Source organism: Protopterus annectens, chromosome 1.part1 (genome assembly GCF_019279795.1).
Source record: "Protopterus annectens isolate FY-2018-M chromosome 1.part1, PAN1.0, whole genome shotgun sequence".
In the NCBI taxonomy this organism is placed as follows: domain Eukaryota; kingdom Metazoa; phylum Chordata; order Ceratodontiformes; family Protopteridae; genus Protopterus; species Protopterus annectens.
This window is the reverse complement of record NC_056726.1, coordinates 524772618-524792557: the sequence shown is the minus strand read 5'-3', so window position 1 is coordinate 524792557 and position 19940 is coordinate 524772618. Positions and strand designations below refer to the sequence as shown.

The 19940-nt window shown below is 38.0% G+C and overlaps 1 protein-coding gene across 2 annotated transcripts in view; it reads right to left on the bottom strand.

The window, feature by feature from the left end:
• Window positions 1–19940, bottom strand: part of PEX7 (peroxisomal biogenesis factor 7) — a 1759991-nt gene that overhangs the window by 424865 nt on the left and 1315186 nt on the right. For both annotated transcript variants that reach the window (XM_044076447.1, XM_044076438.1), the window contains exon 9: window positions 10782–10881. In XM_044076447.1, coding sequence (XP_043932382.1) covers window positions 10782–10881 — 100 coding nt within the window. The remainder of the gene's footprint in view (window positions 1–10781; window positions 10882–19940) is intronic.

Below are 19940 nucleotides of genomic sequence, written 5' to 3'. Positions count from 1 at the left end.
TGGAATGAGCCTAGTTTCAGTGGAGGCCCGGGGAGAAATGCTCCAGACACATGTTTTTGTAATGTGGGGGAAAACTGGAGCACCCAGAGGAAACCCACACAAATGCAGGGAGGACATGCAGACTCCACACAGAAGGCACCCTAGCTGAGAAATGAACCAGAGAACCTTTTGCTGTGAGGCACAAATGCAAACCATTGTACCACTGTGCCATCCATTACCATTGGTGGACTCTGTGATTGTACCCAATATGCAAAAATAGGCAAACCTGGTAAGCCAGTAAAGGACCAAGCACAGATTCTTAGGGTATGCCAACAGTGACAGTTCTACTGGTAGAGGTTGATTCACCAGCTTTCCTAGTATGTGTTCTGTCAATGAGCCAACTGGTTAACCACCTAGTGATGTAAGGGTTAATACCCAGTTGGGAGAGTTTCTCAATGATACCTGAGTGGGAGATTGTGCCCAATCCTACGCCAAACCAAGACAGAGAGAATGCACAGTCTTACCTTCATCCAGGCCTATCATACAGAATCAATTGGCTGTCACAACAGCACAGATCCCCTATAGTTTGACTCAGAACATACACCTACCTGACATGACTGGAGATGCACTTCAACACACCCTCCATATGAACTATGTTCCTGTAGAAGAGTGTACATCAATATGCATCCATCTCAGTTTGGGGGGGGTAGCACATGATGCAGGCATGTACAGACACATCCTGACTCTCCTCATCTGTGAGGCAGGTCAACATGTCATAATGGATCTTTTATAAATGGAGACTAATAATATACCGGCTGTGTGCAACAGACATGTGTAAGTTGTTAATGCTACATCGATGTCTGTTATATCAGTTAGATGTTCTCAAAGAGGTCAATGATGCCATGCATGATGACAACACTATCATCCTGGAGAACATGACCAGGCCAAGGCATTTGACACAAATCCACACTGAGGTATTCACTCCACACTGTCAGATGTGGCCATAAACATTATATATCACCAAGTGGGTCACGTGGCACATACGTGGCATCTAAATATGTTTAAATGTGTGAAGTGACTTATATCTCAAGTTCAGTGATCAGGTCCATACATCAGGGCTATCTGCTAGGCCCTTTCCTGCCCATTATTTAAGTCACAGATGTCACAACTGACATACAGATCCTGTGTCCAAACAGCTGTCTGAAGGACTACAGACTGCAGGCAATCACTGACTCCAACTGTGATATTAGTACAATACAGACAATATCAACACACACCAAAGAATGCTGCCACAGCCATGAAAGCAAAAAAGATGAAACAAAAACAGGGGGATTGGTTACATTATGAAAACAAACACACAACCCAAGGATAATGTAGACATCACAACCTATAAGCAGAACTGGTATGTGACCTGAGTCCTTGGGCACATGGTATGTGAAACATCTACCAACAAGTGACCACAGTGCTTACTACTCCTTTGAATATAACACAACTATTGAGTATGTGAAGGACATCCACATCAAATGCCATAATACCTCCACAGTTCACAGCCTTCATAGGTTCATAGGTAGGTACTAGGCTATCGGCCCTAGGGCCCATACAGGCCTAGCCAAAAAATGTACCCTGGCTTTTGCCAACCAAGAAAATTATTTTGCTATGCCCCTGTCGAGCAGAGCCACAGAAGTGATCCCCGGGGTGAATTTCCCATTTCCCATCCAATCATCAAGATTTTTCTTGAAGAGTGCTAATGAGGAGCTCTGTTTGACATAGATAGGTAGTCTGCTCCAGAGTATGGAAAGTCTTTGGGACAGGAATCTATCTTTCCAGCATGTTCTGCTTATTGTGGTGACAAGGTTAAGGTCTCTAGAGCGTGTAGCTCGGAGGGATTGGGATTTATTTAAGTAGAGCATGTCCAACAGCTCTGGGTTTGACATAGCTTTGTATGTTAGGCAAAGATCGCCCCTGAGTAGGCATCACAACAATAACTGAGTAATGGACCCTTCTTCATGTACCTCCATACACAACTTCCAGTGATGTGTAACTGAAGTGTTACCACCTTTGCCATGGTGAGCTTTGACACAACTTATTGGCCATACCTAGATATTCTTTTTGTTGGTAAACATTACTGTCTGATGGTGAAAAACACGCATCAAGGTGCTACACCAGTTGCATGTGTGATACCTGTTCTGGTGATGCACACAGTACATAAATAGCTGTCTGACAACATTGATGGCATGGGTTGCATTTGTGGTAGTGTGGATTATGCCATATATATCTGCCATGAGCACCAGTCAGCTAGCATGTATTGATCATAATGTCACACACAGGTATAGCAATCTCCCTCCTAACACCTCCAGCAGATGTTACAGTGTCAGGACAGTGTGTGTGGTTACCCTCACAGATTGCTGGGAAGTCATAATAGTTGTACAAGTGTGTTTTTGCAGAACCATCTATGATCATTCAGAATCACATATTTATGTCAAAGGCATGGGATTATTGGTGGTATTATTCTGATATTGTATATCATCGTGTGTGCTTCTTTTACTGTTGTCCAAGAGCCTGTAATGGCATCCCACTTGTTGGAGACCTCTGCTGACATTACATTCAGGTTCAGGCAAATCAGTTTGCACAGCTTCACAATACCCTACCCTACCATGATTGTATACAATATCCCTGCTAGATTTCCTCTGCATTGTTCATATAAGGATGTTTATCTCACAAAGACATCTTCTCCATTGTTATGTCAGCTTGTGTGACAGTCACATAATACAAATTTTCATTGTGCAGTCTGTACTGCACCATACTGATATGTGATTAGTGTTTCTACAACAGTCTTCCATTGACATGACCTCATCTGCTGTACATTACAATGCTTCATCTGTCCTCTTTCCCTATGTTCATTCCTCCAATTCATCTGTGTATCCCTTATTCAATACACGCACTTTCTTTGACTGCTTATTTTACATGGCAGTCCATGTACCATTACAGGTCATTTACACAATGTTTGTACAGAATGCCTGAATGGGATTTCCCAATACTCTGCACTGTATACACCATGCTATACTGTGTGTGGATCACATATATTACTAAATGTGAAGCCTTGGTAATCACTGTGGCATTCTGTGCAATCCTGCTAACCCAGTTTGCTCTAAAGTACACAAGTTCGCTATCCATGTTGGCTTACACGGTTTCCTGATTGGCAACACTGTTGCCAGCCATGAAACTGCACTTGTTTACGTTTAAACAAGGTACATGGCATGTATATGTAATTAGCCCTGCTGCTCACCGCGCAAACATGTAAACAATGTGTAGGCTTCACGCAAAGCCTACACAGAGTTTATTGAATCCTAGAGATTGTCTACTGGCTTTTTTCTTTGCAACTACAACAGTTTAATGTTAATGCCCTTCAGAATTACTTTGCTTAAAGTTTGAATTGTAAGACTGTAAAATTAACAATTTCCTATTTCTCTGCAAATAAGTTTGTCACATGTAACTGTTTTGTTGAATACTGTCACTGCATTTACCTACTATTCTGTTTTGCAGGATATTTGGAATGTAAGAATCCAGCTTTGACCACTGCCTTTTTATGTAAATATGTCTATCTGAGGTAATCCGTTCTGCCTTTTGGACTGGGTCATGGCTTAAAAGGATCCACGTGCCATCCTGCCCACTGAATTACTAAACAAACACACACTAACACATAAATAAAAAATATTCAGGTGTTCAATAGATACCCATTGTGCATAAAGTCATTTCACATTTATTCTCCTATTTTTGAGGAAAATGGAGTTCAAGAGTGCAGTTAACAGGCAGGACAGAAATTACATCTGCCATAAAAATACAATTTGTTCTCCTGGAAACCCTATATATGTTAAAAAATGACATAGGAGATTATTACCAATCAAAGTCTGCAACTCTGAAATCTTTCTAGTTAAGGTAACAGCTACCAAAAGAGCGCCTTCCAATAAACATTAAATCAACAGGTGATGCAGGTTCAGCAGTGTGTAATGGTAGCTTTTCCACTAAAAGATTCAAATTTCATGCAAAAGAAATGTTTCTCCTAGAAAACCTGAGCTACGAGATAACACTAAAACTGTTTTGCTACAATATGTGATACTAAGGGATGATGAACGGATGAATAAAAAAATGGTAGACAAATTAACTCTGATGAAAGAATACAACAGAATGCCAAATAAATATAACAAATAAATAGAAATACAAATAAGAAAGATCTAAATTCTTTCCATTTGATCAATACAATGTTTAGAGTGGTTGGTGTCAGTCACCTACAAAAATATAATACAACATTAGAAAAAAAACACTAATTGTCAGCGAGTCCTAATTTTTTCAAGGTGTTAGTCTGAAACATATCAAGATTGCTTAGGTTATATGATATATAGCAATATATGTGAAGTATAACATTTATGTTACTATAGTTTGATTACTTTTATATGAATGTAAATTTGCCTATGTCACAAGTGATAATTCAATAAAGATGTTTAAAAAAAAGACTAGGACAAAAAACCTTGTCCTGCTCAAGAGTTACAAATTCTGAAAAACTCACAGCTGAAACAACTATAGTGTACATTTGAAACAACATGGAAAATCAATCTGTCACAAAAGGTTCTCAAAGAAAGAGATCTAAGTTATCTTGTTTTGCTTTCAACAAAAAGGCACGGTTCTCTTTCAAACAATACAGTGCCAGAACCAGTCCTAAATCATAATTCAGTGGTCACGTGAATGCTTAACACGGAGTGTGTGTGCTTTATGCCCCAAACTGGCACAAAATCTGAACAAGAGTGGCAGAAAAGAAGTGTGTGTGTGTGTGTGTGTGTGTGTGTGTGTGTGTAGGGGGGGGGCTGTCTTACTACATCGTGTAACATCACAGAATGTACCAGCATAGAGTGCTCACTCCTTTGATCACAGGAGCTTCAGAAAATAATAGCTACCTTGTAGAGAGGACGGGGTCGCAGTGTTAAGTCCCTGTAGAAATGTGTGACTGCCTTTCCCACCTGATAAATCCAGGTACTGGGAAATTACTATGACACTGTGAGACAGCTCTTTCATGCCTGTTAAATGCAAGGTCGTGAGAGTGCTGATAGATCACTGTGATACTGTGGGTCAGCTATTTCACAGCCGACAAGTGAAAGATCATGTAGATGTGGAAAAGCACTGCGATGCTGCAATGTAATTTCAAAGCTGGTAAATGCAAGTTCCTGCAGGTGTTACAAAAGCTCTCTGATACTGTAACTTAACAGTTTTACAGATGGTAAATGCATGTTCCTATATATGCTGGAACAGCACTGATACTGTAACATAACAGTTTCACACCTATTAAATGCAAGCTCCTGTAGGTGTTGAAACAGCACTATGATACTGTAACACAATAGGTTTACAGCTAGTAAATGAAACCCTCTGTAGGTTCCAGAACAGAACTGAGATACTGTAACGTAATTTCACAGTGGGTAAATGCAAGCTCTTGCATTTGGTGGATGCAAGTTCCTGTATATGTTGTAACAGCACTGTGATACTGTAACATAACAGTTTCACAGTTGGTGGATGCAAGTTAGTGTAGATGTTGTAACAACACTGTGATACTGCAACATAACAGTTTCACAGTTGGCACATGCAAGACTCTGTAGTTGTTGGAACAGCAGTGTGATACTCATGCCTGGAAAATGGAAGTTCCTGTATATGCTGGAACAGAGCTGTGATACTGTAACATAAAAATTTTGCAGATTTTAAATGAAAGTTTCTGTAGGTGTTGGAACAGAACTGCAATAATGTAACATAGCAGCTTCACACTTGATAAATGCAAGTTCCTCTAGGTGATGGAACAGTAATGTGATACTGTAACATAGGTTCGCAGCTGGCGAATGCAAATTCCTGTACATCCTTAAACAGTACGGTGATACTGTAACATAACAGTCTCACAGCTGGTAAATTCCAGTTCCTTGTGTTGGAACAGCTTTGTGATACTATAACATATCAGTTTCGCAGATGGTGAATGAACATTTCTGTAGGTGTTGGAACAGCACTATGGTGCTATAACATAATAGCTTCACAGATGGTAAATGCAACTTTTTGTAGGTAATGGAACAGAACTGATACATCGTAACACAACAGTTTCACAACTGGTAAAATCAAGTTCCTGTATGATAATCTGCCAATGGTGTTTCACACTTGGTAACCCTAGGACAGCTTCTGAACTTTCTTAACCCACCACCAGCTTTATAAAATCAGTTCAGACTTTTTATTTTAATTTTATTTTATATTTGTTTACCAGGAAAGTCTGACTGGACACATGTCCTTTTTCAGCAGAGGCCCAGGGAGAAAAGCTCCACATACAATATTAAGAGCAAGTTACACACATTGACAAACATTTAAAATCTGTTAAAGTAAACACAAAGTCCATGAACTGCAAAGGTGAGGCTGCAGAACAGCAGCTTCAGTTTAGTAAAAAAATATACTCCAGAACAGCAACCTCAGCTTAATAAGGTGTATACTCAAATTTCTCCAACCACAGAACAAAGATCTGGATTCCACTCGGCTGCAACACAGTTTTATTGGTACACAAGCGCTTTCACAAACAGCTTCTTCAGGTGTATAACAACCATTAAAATGCACACACCTTATATAACACTTAAAGTCAGTCACATGACTCTGCTTAACCATTTTTAAAGGCATATATACACATTCTCTTAGAAATTCTAAACTTATATAAGAAATATAAAAAATATATGTTAGAAACATACGTAAAATTCTAAAAAATCAACATTCACCTATTTAATGGTCTCTTTTTTAATATTGGCCTTATAGAAACAGAATCATTCAGTCCATGCCCTGAACTAGCCCTTAACCTAATAATCCATTCAGCTTCTTTTTCCTCAGTCCTTGCTTTTATATCACCCCCTCTTATATCAGTGAATGTTCTACATAAGACAACAAATTTAAAAACATGTTGTTCATTGGTAACTGACACATGCTTCGCTATTGCATTAAAACTACTTCTTTTCTTAATGTGATATAGGTGTTCTCTTATCCTATCTTTTAAAAGACTATCTGTTTTCCCTACATAAAATTTGTGACATGCCTGGCAGATACCCAGATATACTACATGTGCTGTATCACATTTCGCATAGGTTCGCAGATAAAACGTCTCCCCTGTGTCAGGGTGTTTAAATTGTGAATCATTACAAATAAAACTACAAAAGTTGCACTTGCCACATGGTCTAGTGCCCTTTTCATTTTCTCTACCTTTCAGTTTTCTGTCTATACAGAGCCTTCTTTTTAAATTCTTCTTATTTTTAAAGCTAAATTGTGGCTTTGTGCCTACTAACTCTTTCATTTTACAGTCTGATGTTAATATATTCCAATGTTCATTTATAATATTAGTGTACAGCCCAACATCTCTTGAATAATTTAAACACATCCTTACATTCTTGTGAGTCACTTTCTCTTTCCCATTGACTAATTGGTTTGAGAAATATGGTTTAGCCTTATTCTCTCTTTTACTCATCACATCTTCCATGTTTTTAGTTACCATTCTGTTATCATAGCCTCTATCTAGTAATTCTTTTCCTGTCAAAATTAGTTGTTTCTCATATTCTTCGGTTTTTACACTTAACCTTGACGCCCTTAGGAACTGGTTTTGTGCTACATTTCTGAATATAAAATTGGGATGCATACTATCTCTACTTAATAATTTGTTTGCATGGCAGGTCTTTCTGTACATTCTTGTGCTAATCTTGCCTGTACTATCTTTCTCTACATAAACATCCAAAAAATTCTGTAGAGTTATTAATGAATTCTAAGAATTCATATAACTGGCTTTCTGGTTAAAATGGTTAAGCAGAGTCATGTGACTGACTTTAAGTGTTATATATACCTTATTAAGCTGAGGTTGCTGTTTTGGAGTATATTTTTTACTTAACTGAAGCTGCTGTTCTGAAGCCTCACCTTTGCAGTTCATGGACTGTGTGTTTACTTTGTGGATACTCTGGAATACTTTTATGCAAAAGTGCCTGTAACATTGGGTGGTTTGTATCATTTAAAATCTGTTGCAAACATTGACAAATTCCTTTACTATAGACAAACTGGTGAACATCACTTAGGATTACAGTATATCTCAGTCGTCAAGTTTTAAAAACATGAGTCATGTGAGCTATCAGCTGAGTAAAACATATTGTATAAGCTGTAGTTTCAGTATGAATCAGTGCAAGTGAAGTTACAAACTAAGCCCAACTCATCAGGAATCAAAATTTAAAAAGCAATTGGTTTGCTAGATTAATAGGTTTTAAGGAAGCAGTGAAAGAAGGGGAAGTAAGGGGGGAGGAGGGGCAGAGTTAAGATTGTTAAGGAAGAGAGTGGTGAGAGGATTTGAAAACTAAGTGTTGGTGGAGAGGAACTGGGGAGAGGAAAACATGGGTTTTAATAAGTTATCCCGGGGGGGGGGGGATCGCAGCTACATATGTGTGTATGCATACATGTAACCAGGCCTGCCATGTAGTAAATATTGTAGCAGTGGCATTCAATTGTCACCCTTACGGCAAATCATACCACAACCTAAGCAAGGGGTCTATATTACATGATCAAAGTTTCAAAACTTCGAATCTGATATGGTCGATACCATATAATCGAAGTTTTGAAACGTCGAAAATGTAATAAAACACAACAACCTACAAAAACAAACCATTTAAATGCTCTAAGCAGGGGGTCAAGCCCAGCTGCGCCCCCCACACCCCCCGCTACTTAAATATACCAACTCCAAGATCACACTACAGTGCAGAAAAGGGAAATCTTCCCTTTCTGTGCTATACAGAGATCTTCATTAAAAGATTCAAAGTTTCAAAACTTCGATCATATGATTTCGACCATATCAGATTTGAAGTTTTGAAACTTCTATCTTCTGATATAGACCCTAAGCAAGCACGCACCTAGTAATTTGTTTGTTTCATCCAATGTGCATATGTACATGTTCCCTATAGTGTTTGTACCTAGGTCTATCATGTAGTACATATTCTAGCAGTGCATTTAATGGTCATCCCTATGACAAATCATACCACAACTCAAACAAGTGTACACATGTAGTAATTTGCTTGGAACCTGAGTTACTAATAAGTTTTTAATGAACAATGACATTGCTAATACTTGATATTTGTATGCAGAATTGAAGAAACATAAGTAAATAATAATCTGCAAACCAAAGAAAACTGTATATATTACTTTTACATAATCACATGCATATTATACAATTCAGCCTATACTGTCACATTCCTCTGTAACTAGGTTAAAATACAGGAATAATTCTGAGCTTCAATCCTCAACAACTTTTAACTTGAAAATCATGCCTGTGCTTTGAAAACAAATGCCAACACTTCTTCTTTCGGCTGCTCCCATTAGGGGTCGCCACAGCAGATCAACTGCTTCCATTTCTTCCTGTTCTCTGCATCTCGCTCTGTCACACCAACCACCTGCATGTCCTCTCTCACCACATCCATAAACCTTATCGTAGGCCTCCCTCTTTTTCTGTTACTTGGCAGCTTCATCCTTAGCATCTTTTTCACAATATACTCTGCATCCCTCCTCAGCACATGCCCAAACCAAAATAATCTTGCCCCTCTGGCTTTGTCTTCAAACCTTCCAACCTGGGCTGACCCTCTAATATACTTATTCCTAATCCTGTCCATCCTCGTCGCACCCAGTGCAACTCTTCCATAATATAAACCAAAATATTTGATTAGACTTTTGTCAATTCTTTAGCATTGGTGCATGTGCGCACACACACATATACACATATAAACACACACACACACACACACTGGCGTTTCTTCTCCCACATTGCTTTTAGCTGATACACGTAAACTTAGGAATGCTGTTAACCAGGCCACAGAATGTCCCCGTAACACTTCCCTACTCAGTAAATCATTTAACAGAAGCACTTACACCAGCTATAACAAATGCTATAACTACAAAAGCTTGTTTATTGCAGTTATACATTGTGACAGGCAGCATAAGTTATTTAGAAGATACAAACCTTAATAATAAATACTATGGAGTATACTAAGAACTTTTTTCAGCTACAGAGAGGCATTATAGAACCAGGTTTCATTTTGTCATTCAAATTGGAAAGCAAGTCTTCAAGGTGTACAACTGCTAACCACGTACTGGTGAGATGAAAAAGCAAGAAGCCAAGCTGAAATGAAGACTCTGTTATTATCCGTGGGCCTAGCACCCAAACTATATGAATGCCTTCTAGCTGCACGTTTTATGTAGGTCTAGTATATGGATCAGGTTTTTGTAGTGTAAGCTACAATACACTGACTACAGTCATTAGTAAACATCAAAATATGAATAACAAACCAGAGAAAGTCAATTCCAAACAAAACTTGAGTTTTACTGCTCGTTGTTGTCTAGTTAAGCTACTAATCTGGATAACTGTTACAGTGTGCAACTGAAAAACAAATGTATGGTACACTTGAGTCTAAGTTCTGTTATATTAAAGCATTAGAATCCTTCCTGAAATAAAACTGCAAAAGGTACCAGATACTCTATAAATGTTCTGACTATTCTTATCAGTTCTATTAATACAGTTTTCCTGAATTAACACACAATCTCTAGAAACCTTATTTCTTTATTAAACCATACACAAAGTCTACATGTATTTATACAACTTAGTAGTCAGAAATTCAGACTGTAAGATAGTGAATGCTGAAAAGATAGTCTGCAAATCAACATACAAATGTACTTAGTAACTACAATGTGCTGCATTAATGTGAATGAAGTCCCATCCACTACTGTACCTGGCCAGGGATGTGAAGACTCAAGTCCAGCCCATACACAAACTCTGTGTGGTGTTCCACTGTTTCCAGTAGTGACTCAGGCTTGGAAAAGTCCCAGAATCTGTGTACAGAGACCAGAAAAGCTATTACCCTAATTGGATAGACATTTCTGACAGTGAAGCATACTAAAAGGCCTGACACAGCTGCTACTTTAAAGAATGAACCAAACCGTTTTGTAATTGTAATTCTTTTTCAGTAAAGGCTTTTGACATGCTGCATGAAGAAAAAAATGAATTAATGCTGTCATTTTCATAGGGTTAAACACTTTTATTGATTTACATTTCAGTGCAAGATTAATTCATCTATGGCCCTGAACAGTTCTTAAAATGCAGGCTCATTTAATCCATCTTTTAGCCCATGTTTGTAATTTCTACATATACAGTGCACATTTTTTATTTTACAAAAGCTGTATAAAAGTCGTTTTTGATTCTGCGTACAAATCTTAAAAAAACACACGTCTGTGACAGCCAAAACAGGCTAATTTCCTGACTAGAAACAGAATGTTTGTTAAACAACCATAAAGAAATACTCTTTAAATGGCAATGTTGTGTACATGGAATGCTGAAAACACCTACATCAATCTGAATTTCATGCTAGGTTCAGCATCACTATATTATCACAAAATCATTAGGTTCTGAAGTTCTGCTACGAAGAAAAAGCAATATGAAAATGAAATAATACGGAACACTGTGTCAGAATAATCATACTGAAAAAAAAAATGTGCCTATAATTAACAGTAATTGGTAGGTGATTTTCTGTAAGACCCCTGGTCTGCCACTGGCATATCCTTTGTAGCTTTGGTTACCATTATGAAGAATCACTCTTGGGGCAACAGGCTGCCATTTTTCAGAAAAGATTGTGTTAGGAGAAGGAATGTGACTTCTGCACAGCTAACTAACAGTAGTACCAGCCTGTGCCATATTAAGGTACTTTTATGAAAGCTTGAAAATTGAGTTCAGAATTGTAACCCTGTCATTCCGTTTCCCAGTACCATGGTATGCACAAAACAGTAATTGGTACATTTTGGGGACAAAGAATAAAGTTTGCCTTTTGTAATACCTTAAACTGCATAGGCAGTTAATAGTAAGTAAATGCCAAAATGTTAGGGACTAATGTACTGTTATCAGGCTGACAGGATACCAAAACTCACAGTCTATTACTTCTGAGATGAGGTGACTATTCTAAGCCATGTTTGTAGGTAAGTGAAAATTACCCACAACAGATGGTGTTATTAAAGTTTTGGGAGTTCACCTGCCAATGAGAACTGTCTGGTTATCCATGCACCCTGTTTTCAGTCATATTTCCTATCATGATCTCAAACACTGCACTCATCCAAGAAAGAAGTATTGCCTATGTAATCCTACATGTAAGACCCAAAAAGGAGACAAAAGTCTTCTTCATTTTAACCAGTGAAACCTCTTACTGCTGTCACTTCAAGTTAAAAAGGTAGAAATACACACTCAGGACAACTCTACCAGCTGCTGATGGAAAGATTCTCCTGTTAAAAGAGACTTCACCCCCAACACACACACACCCAAACCACTATGGCCTTAGGTGTCTACTGTCCTAGTGTCTATTCTATCAGACATGGTTAACATCCACTTATTAATACTGTTCTCAGTTATTTTATGCGCTAGTCACTACCACAGCTATAAATAAATCAAATGGGTATCTTTTCCCTAGATATGAATTTAAGCAGTAAAACATTTTTCCCTACAACTTGTCTTGTCTGATGTATATTTTGTTTCGGTAATAGATAAAAAACAAGTGATTAAATCTCAAAAATAATAGCTAAAAACAAACAATAAGTACTGGCAACTTAAATTGGTAATTCTGTGTATTTGGTTTGCTGCAAGGTTAAAAGACTCAGATTTCAGACTGCAATGGCGTTTTCACATTGTACATATGTCTTTTCTTCTCAACAATACTCACAACAAGGTGCAACTAGAAACACATGCTTAAATATATATATATATATATATATATATATATATATATATATATACTGTGTGCATATGTATGTATGTATATATATATATATATATATATATATATATATATATATATATATACACACACACACACACACTATATATATATATATATATATATATATATATATATATATATATATATATATATATATATTACACACACAAACATACATCTACTCACACATGTGTGTGTGTTTATCTATTGATTGTTAGAAATATTCAGAGCCATCTTATTAGATACACCAACTATAAGATATGATTTGGACAGGCATAGTCATATATCTCTCTATAGAGGGTACAAACATGCTACAGGTTAAACTGTGTAGTTTTTTTTGGCCCTCCCCAACGATCCAGCCTGACAGCTCCTATACCTTCACCCAGTTGGTCCATTCTTTCTGATGTTATTCATGGGATAGACAAAAGCCCTACAGCCCCATGCAATCCTTCCCAGGAAGCATTATCAGCCCTCCATTCCCTACAAACAACTGGATGGTAGGGAGCGGTTCAGCTTGCTGGTGGCAGAAGACAGCCTACCCACTCGTCTTGGGAGCATTCCTTCCCCCCAGTGGTTACTGCAAGCCTGCAATCACTGCATACCACGGGAAGTATGCTTCTGCATGTGAATTTCTCCTTAACTGCAGAGTGCAAAAGTGCTTTGGTAACACTGGCTTTGCTGGCTCAGAACTTCATTAGGTGAACACCTGGTGCTCTCCCAGTGGGCTCCACCCATGTGGTGCACCACAGTCATTGCCCTCCCCCAGAATAGGTGAGCTGGCAGTTATGCCACATTCCCACTCTCCTGGGCCACCTAGTACAGGCAGTGAGCCATTACTCATACTTGGGCTGCCTGCAGCATAGTCAAAGCTTTTTCCTTTTATAACATAGAGATAAAACTGTGCACATTTTTGATGAACGCACATAATGAACTCCACACTGACAAGATCACCCTTGGTCCACATGCAGTACCAATCTTCCATCTAAAGGTATTAACAGCTTTGCAAAAAGATTTATTCATCATCTTATTTCGGCTGTTCCCATTAGGGGTCGCCACAGTGGATCACCTGTTTCCATTTCTTCCTGTCCTCTGCATCTTGCTCTTTCACACCAACCATCTGCATGTCCTCTCTCACCACATCCATAAACCTTATCTTAGGCCTTCCTCTTTTCCTGTTACCTGGTAGCTTCATCCTTAGCATCTTTTTCCCAATATACTCCACATCCCTTCTCAGCAGATGTACAAACCAACGTAATCTTGCCTCTCTGGCTTTGTCTCCAAACCTTCCAACCTGGGCTGACCCTCTAATATACTTATTCCTAATCTTGTCCACCCTCGTCACACCCAGTGCAAATCTTAACATCTTTAACTCTGCCACATCCAGCTCAAACTCCTGCCTTTTTGTCAATGCCACTGTCTCCAACCCATATAACATAGCTGGTCTCACTACCCTCTTGTAGACCTTCCCTTTCACTCTTACAGGTACTCGTCTGTCACAAATCACTCCTGACACTCTTCTCCACCCACTCCATTCTGCCTGTACTCTCTTCTTCACCTCTCTTTCACACTCACCATTACCCTGAACTACTGACCCCAAGTATTTAAATTCATCCACCTTCGCCACCTCTACTCCTTGCATCCTCACCATTCCTCTATCCTCCCTCTCATTCACACACATATATTCTGTCTTAGTCCTACTGACCTTCATTCCTCTTCTCTCTAGAGCATATCTCCATCTCTCCAGGGTCTCCTCCACCTGTTCCCTACTCTCACTACAGATTACAATGTCATCTGCAAACATCATAGTCCATGGGGACTTCTGTCTGATCTTGTCTGTCAACCTGTCCATCACCATTGCAAATAAGAAAGAGCTCAGAGCTGTTCCATGATGTAACCCCACCTCCACCTTAAAAGCATCCATCACTCCCACCGCAGACCTCATCGCTGTCACACTACCCTCGTACATATCCTGTACCACTCTTACATACTTCTCTGCCACTCCTGACTTCCTCATACAATACTATTTATATGCACATCCAGAAAAGCCATTGGCCCCACTAATAACAGGAAAAAAACATACTCCTCCTTAAGTGTGAACCTGCCTTCTGACAATATATAAAATTATATACTGGAACTGATGCTGACAGCGTTTATAGTGACTTAGGAAAAAAATAATCAAAGCAACAGGACAGAAGGGTAATAAAAGAAAATAGCATGGAACAAAAGATCATCTATTATTAAACAAAGCCATAATAGTTAGCTGTAAAAAATGACAAAACTAAGTACCGCATTGATAAACTACAATAAATTGCAAACAATATTGACAGTATTCCACATTTATGAATTATGGAATGCTTCAAGATGTATAAAACATACTCTATACTGATAAATTGCTTAACAGTCACTGTGTAACAGTGGCAAGCCAGTTCACAACTCAGTTATGATAATGTGCAAATAATTATCCCAGGGATAAATATCCAAAGCGGGATATTCCAAGGCGATTCTTTGTCATTACTGCTGGATTGCTTTGCCCTTAACCTCTTACGATGTTTACATAATACACTAATCTAAGGAAACATATTAACTTCCAGAAATTAATCTTGCCTAAGGGCATCCCTTTTTGTGGATAACTTAAAATTGTATAGCTCATCTGACAACCATCCAAAAGCACATCAAGAAATGGTTAAAACTTTCTCAGATACTAAAAGAATGCGATTTTTGCCTTGCTAAATCTGCAAAAGTAATATTAACAGCAGGTAACCTGATGCACCAAGAAAATATCAACATGGATGAAGAATGTGCTTTAAAACCTTGAACAAGACTGACTTTATCAATGTATGGTAATATATGAAGGGTTAGCAAACAGCAAACAAATGAGAACAAAGCTTTGTAAAGAATATTTTAGAAGACTATATCTAATACTGAATAGGACTACAGTTCAAGCTATAAATCAGCTTGTTCTTCATCTTCTAGCTTAACATCTTTGGTGAGATTGATTGGTTTCAAAATTCATTTTATCATTGGGACAAGAAAACTGCTTCATGCTTGTCAAATGGATGATTAAAAAAACAGTGTAAGGCAAGAGTATACATACCTGAAGAAAGTGTGGGTCTCCCTGAAACAGACTATATGTGCAGGTCTGCAATTCTGGGACTGCATACATAATGTTCAGTGCTCAGTGTTGTAGTTAAATCTCATAGCCTAGGCCATAGACCATCCAAGAGTATGCAGCTATCCATGTTAGGGGCAAATACCCTACCATCAAACCATTTATCTATTAATATTTTGAAAGTTGTCAAGCTTTCTACCTTCCTCACATGAGTTAACATAGCATTCCACAATCTACTTGCTCTGCGATAAAAAAAATCTTAGTGCAGTTCTCAAAGGTGGTAAAGAAACAAGTATATAAATATTTCTAGTGTCCATTGTATGTCAAGTAAATTATTCTCACAGAGTTGTGGCCAAGATCCTGTTTATAAGGCATTTGAAAATCAGGCGATCTCTTCATAAGTCATAACCTGTTTCCAGTTGAAAAGATATACATTTCTTTACGTCTTTCACAATAATGTAGATCTTTACTTCCTGTATATATTTGCTGATATCATCACATCCAAACATAGTGGCAGTTCTAAATTAAGAAGAAAACAAATCTAAGGTGACATCTTATCAGATAATAATAAGCATTTCGGAGAGGGCAAGGAAATCAAACCAAAAGAAGACAAAAATCAGGAAGCAACAGAAAGTGACAAAAAAAAAAAAAAAAAACAAGAGAAGGAATATAAATAACATTACCAGAACACAAGGATACAAAATTGGAAAGCCCACAATTGCAGTGGCAAATATACAGAACTCCTGGAACAACCAAATCTTGAACAAGATTTGACACACTAATGGCTAAGGAAACATGAATTTAAACCAAAATATAAAAGATTAATAGTATCAGCTCCGGACAGCAAACTACATACAGAAGTACAAATCGCTCTGCAAAAAAGGGCAATTTCTGCTTCTCAAATTTAATGTCATTCACAGAAATTAACAAACCACAGGAAATGGATTGAATTAAAATAAAATCTGTATGACTATGAATCACTCACTTTTCAAAACTAGTTTGATTTTTGTGGGCAGACTATCCACTGGTATGATCTGAAGGGAACACCAGTTGTGATGTGAGTTACTGAATTAGTTCTCATCTGAATACCCTACCATCTTACACTACTAAGCAATGTTGACATCTAGCAATCTGCCACCCCCGCAAAAAATACTGCTTTTACATATGACACCAAAAACACTCTCTGTTCAGGTGTGCTGAGTTGCACTATAAAGCAGTTGTGGGGTATGAATCAGTGCCACTTGTACAGTTTTGCATATTATGCAACCTGCCTATGAATCCTAGGGCTATTCTATACCTGTGAAAATTATTTCTCCCGTCTAATTCTTTATACTTTAAGATGGCAGCCACTAACATAAAAAATACTGCACTTTACTTACAGTAAATATGTCATGCTAACCATGTATCATCTGTACTCAGTAAGGACAACAGCAGAGTAAATAAAGGATAACTTATGTTCAGCCAGTGCTTGGCTAAATATCAGAGATGTCTTACAATCACAAGAACTCACCTACTATACAGCCGGACCTGCATTTGCAAATGAATTAACACAACTTATGGAAAAGCAAACAAGCAGCTTAAACTAGAATGCTTACATAAATGAAATACACAACAAAGATGTGTGACACACAGAGTTAAGGCTATGAGATGTAGTTCTTGTGGTACAGGGTTTGATTCCCCTAAGACCTCAATTACCTACTGTGTGACTTTGAACAAGGCTCTTAACCAGAGGGTGCTTGAGAGCAACTAGGAATTTGGGCTGGGATCCTCAATCATTTCCTAAACTTCAAGCCTAATAATTACCTATGACAGAATGGAACATAATATTTCCCTTGATATAGTCTAACAATATAACTGGACTAAAAGTCCTATGTTTTTTTCATTTTTCAGATGGTTCAAACTGTGGTTTTACTGGTATTTTTTGCAGAAAAAAATCAATGTCACTGATTTTAATTATTAAATGATAGCACGATTACATGCTGCCACCACAAGACTGTGAAGAAAAAAGAACTGATGCTAAGGAAACATGAATTTACAAGAATTGCATTTCACTGGATGAACTAAGGTTAACAAACAAAATTTTCTTCTCGGTGTCATTGTGGAAGAAATCAACAGTTCATACAAACTTTTTCTGAAGAACATTTCATTGAAGCACCTCAGATCATTTCATTTTGGCAGTTATGTTCATAATCTGAAAGAAGCCACATGAGCTGAAAGACTGAAACTCAGTGCTAAACAGCTCAACAGGCAAGGATGATAAATGATATGGCAAAGATAAACTGCCTGACAGGCAAAATCAATCTATAGAATAACACAGTTAATGGTTCACTGAAGTTGGCTGATCTGGCATCAGCAAACAAACACTGAATTTCTCTGAAACTTACAGTCACCATAAAATTGCCTACCATGAAAATAAAGTTAACAAACAGGAACAGTTACCAACATAAAATCCATTAAGAAATGACCAGTAAACTGGAGATGTAATAAACCCAGATATGAATGGCTGTATGTAGTACATGCTATCCAATATAAGAAGATCCAAGCATGCCAGCAACAATGAAAAGAGGGGTGAAGTCAATTAAAATACACAACATCCAGAGATAACTTTCATATTTCAAATAAAGAGACAGCAGAAAAACACACACACACACACACACACACACACACACACACACACACACAGAAGATCATTATTGTGACTACAGCAAAGGAAGAACAATTGTAGTTTAAATGTACATACATTAGATAATGAAACAAATATTAAATCTATGTATATATTTATCTATTTGCGTGTGTGTGTGTGTGTGCGTGTGTGTGTGTGTGTGTGTGTGTGTGTAAGAGAGAAAGAAAGAGAGTGAGTGTGTGCGAGCATCTGAGAAGTTTTAAATATTGGTTACAAGTCACAACTCAGTGCATATCAGTGAGATATACTTCAAGTGACTGAATGCACTCTGGTGCATTGGGGGCACTAGCATCAGATATTTTTTTGTCTCTCACTAAGCTGCCAGTTAATGAGGGTTGATTATAAGGCTGTAACTAAAATAATTAGTTCCAATGACAACAGTGAGTAGGTAGGGTTTTGACTACTCATCCAAGGGAGGGGCATGTATGGCAAGTTATTGCAAGGCTGTATGTAGGTGAAGACATGGGAGTACAACAATCTGCACATCAAAATTAACTTGAAAATGGCATGACACTATTAAGAGCTCAACCATATATTTAACAGTGTTTGGGCTAAAGCAGTAATCAAATGTAATAAAGAAGAGATCTGTACTTAAGAAAGTTTTCTCGTTGCTTGGAGCTATAGAAGACTGCCTCAGTTTCTTTCATCTCCTTGTTACCAATTCAGGGTGCTAGTTCTGCTGTCCACAGGGTCAGGTAAAGAACTTAGAGACAGCCTTAAGACAAGCAACTGCTGTTGTGATGGGACTGCTCTCCTGGGAATATATAATTAAACATCTGTGCCAGACACTAAACAGACATTACTTACCTTGATCCCTAAATATTGCAAAGCAGAGACCAAAAAGTGACCTAACCCAAACACAGACATCCTGAATGTAAACAGTACCAAAATAATATGTCTGCATAGTTATAAGGCTATTGTTATATTCAGGTTGGAGTTAAGGTTAGGTTTAGCGCACATGGGTAAGTGCACTACAGGGTTGCTCTGCCCCTGTATATTCATGTATGTTGACTCTAAGCTTAACTTTAGTCCTAACCCCAACCGTATCACTAATACTAAATAGGAAATGCACCTTACAGTATTCCAACTCCTAACCAACCCCAACCCTAACAATAACTAGTAATACTACACACACACACACACACACACACACACACACACACACACACACACACACACACACACACACACACATTCAAATTTGGACTACTGAAACATTCAGTATTTCTACATTTTCAGCATTCTGACAGACTCGCAATTCTGTCTTCTGAGATTCTGCATTCGGAATTTTTCCTTTCATTAGAATGTGTTCTATCTAAAGATAGGAACCCATTCCAAA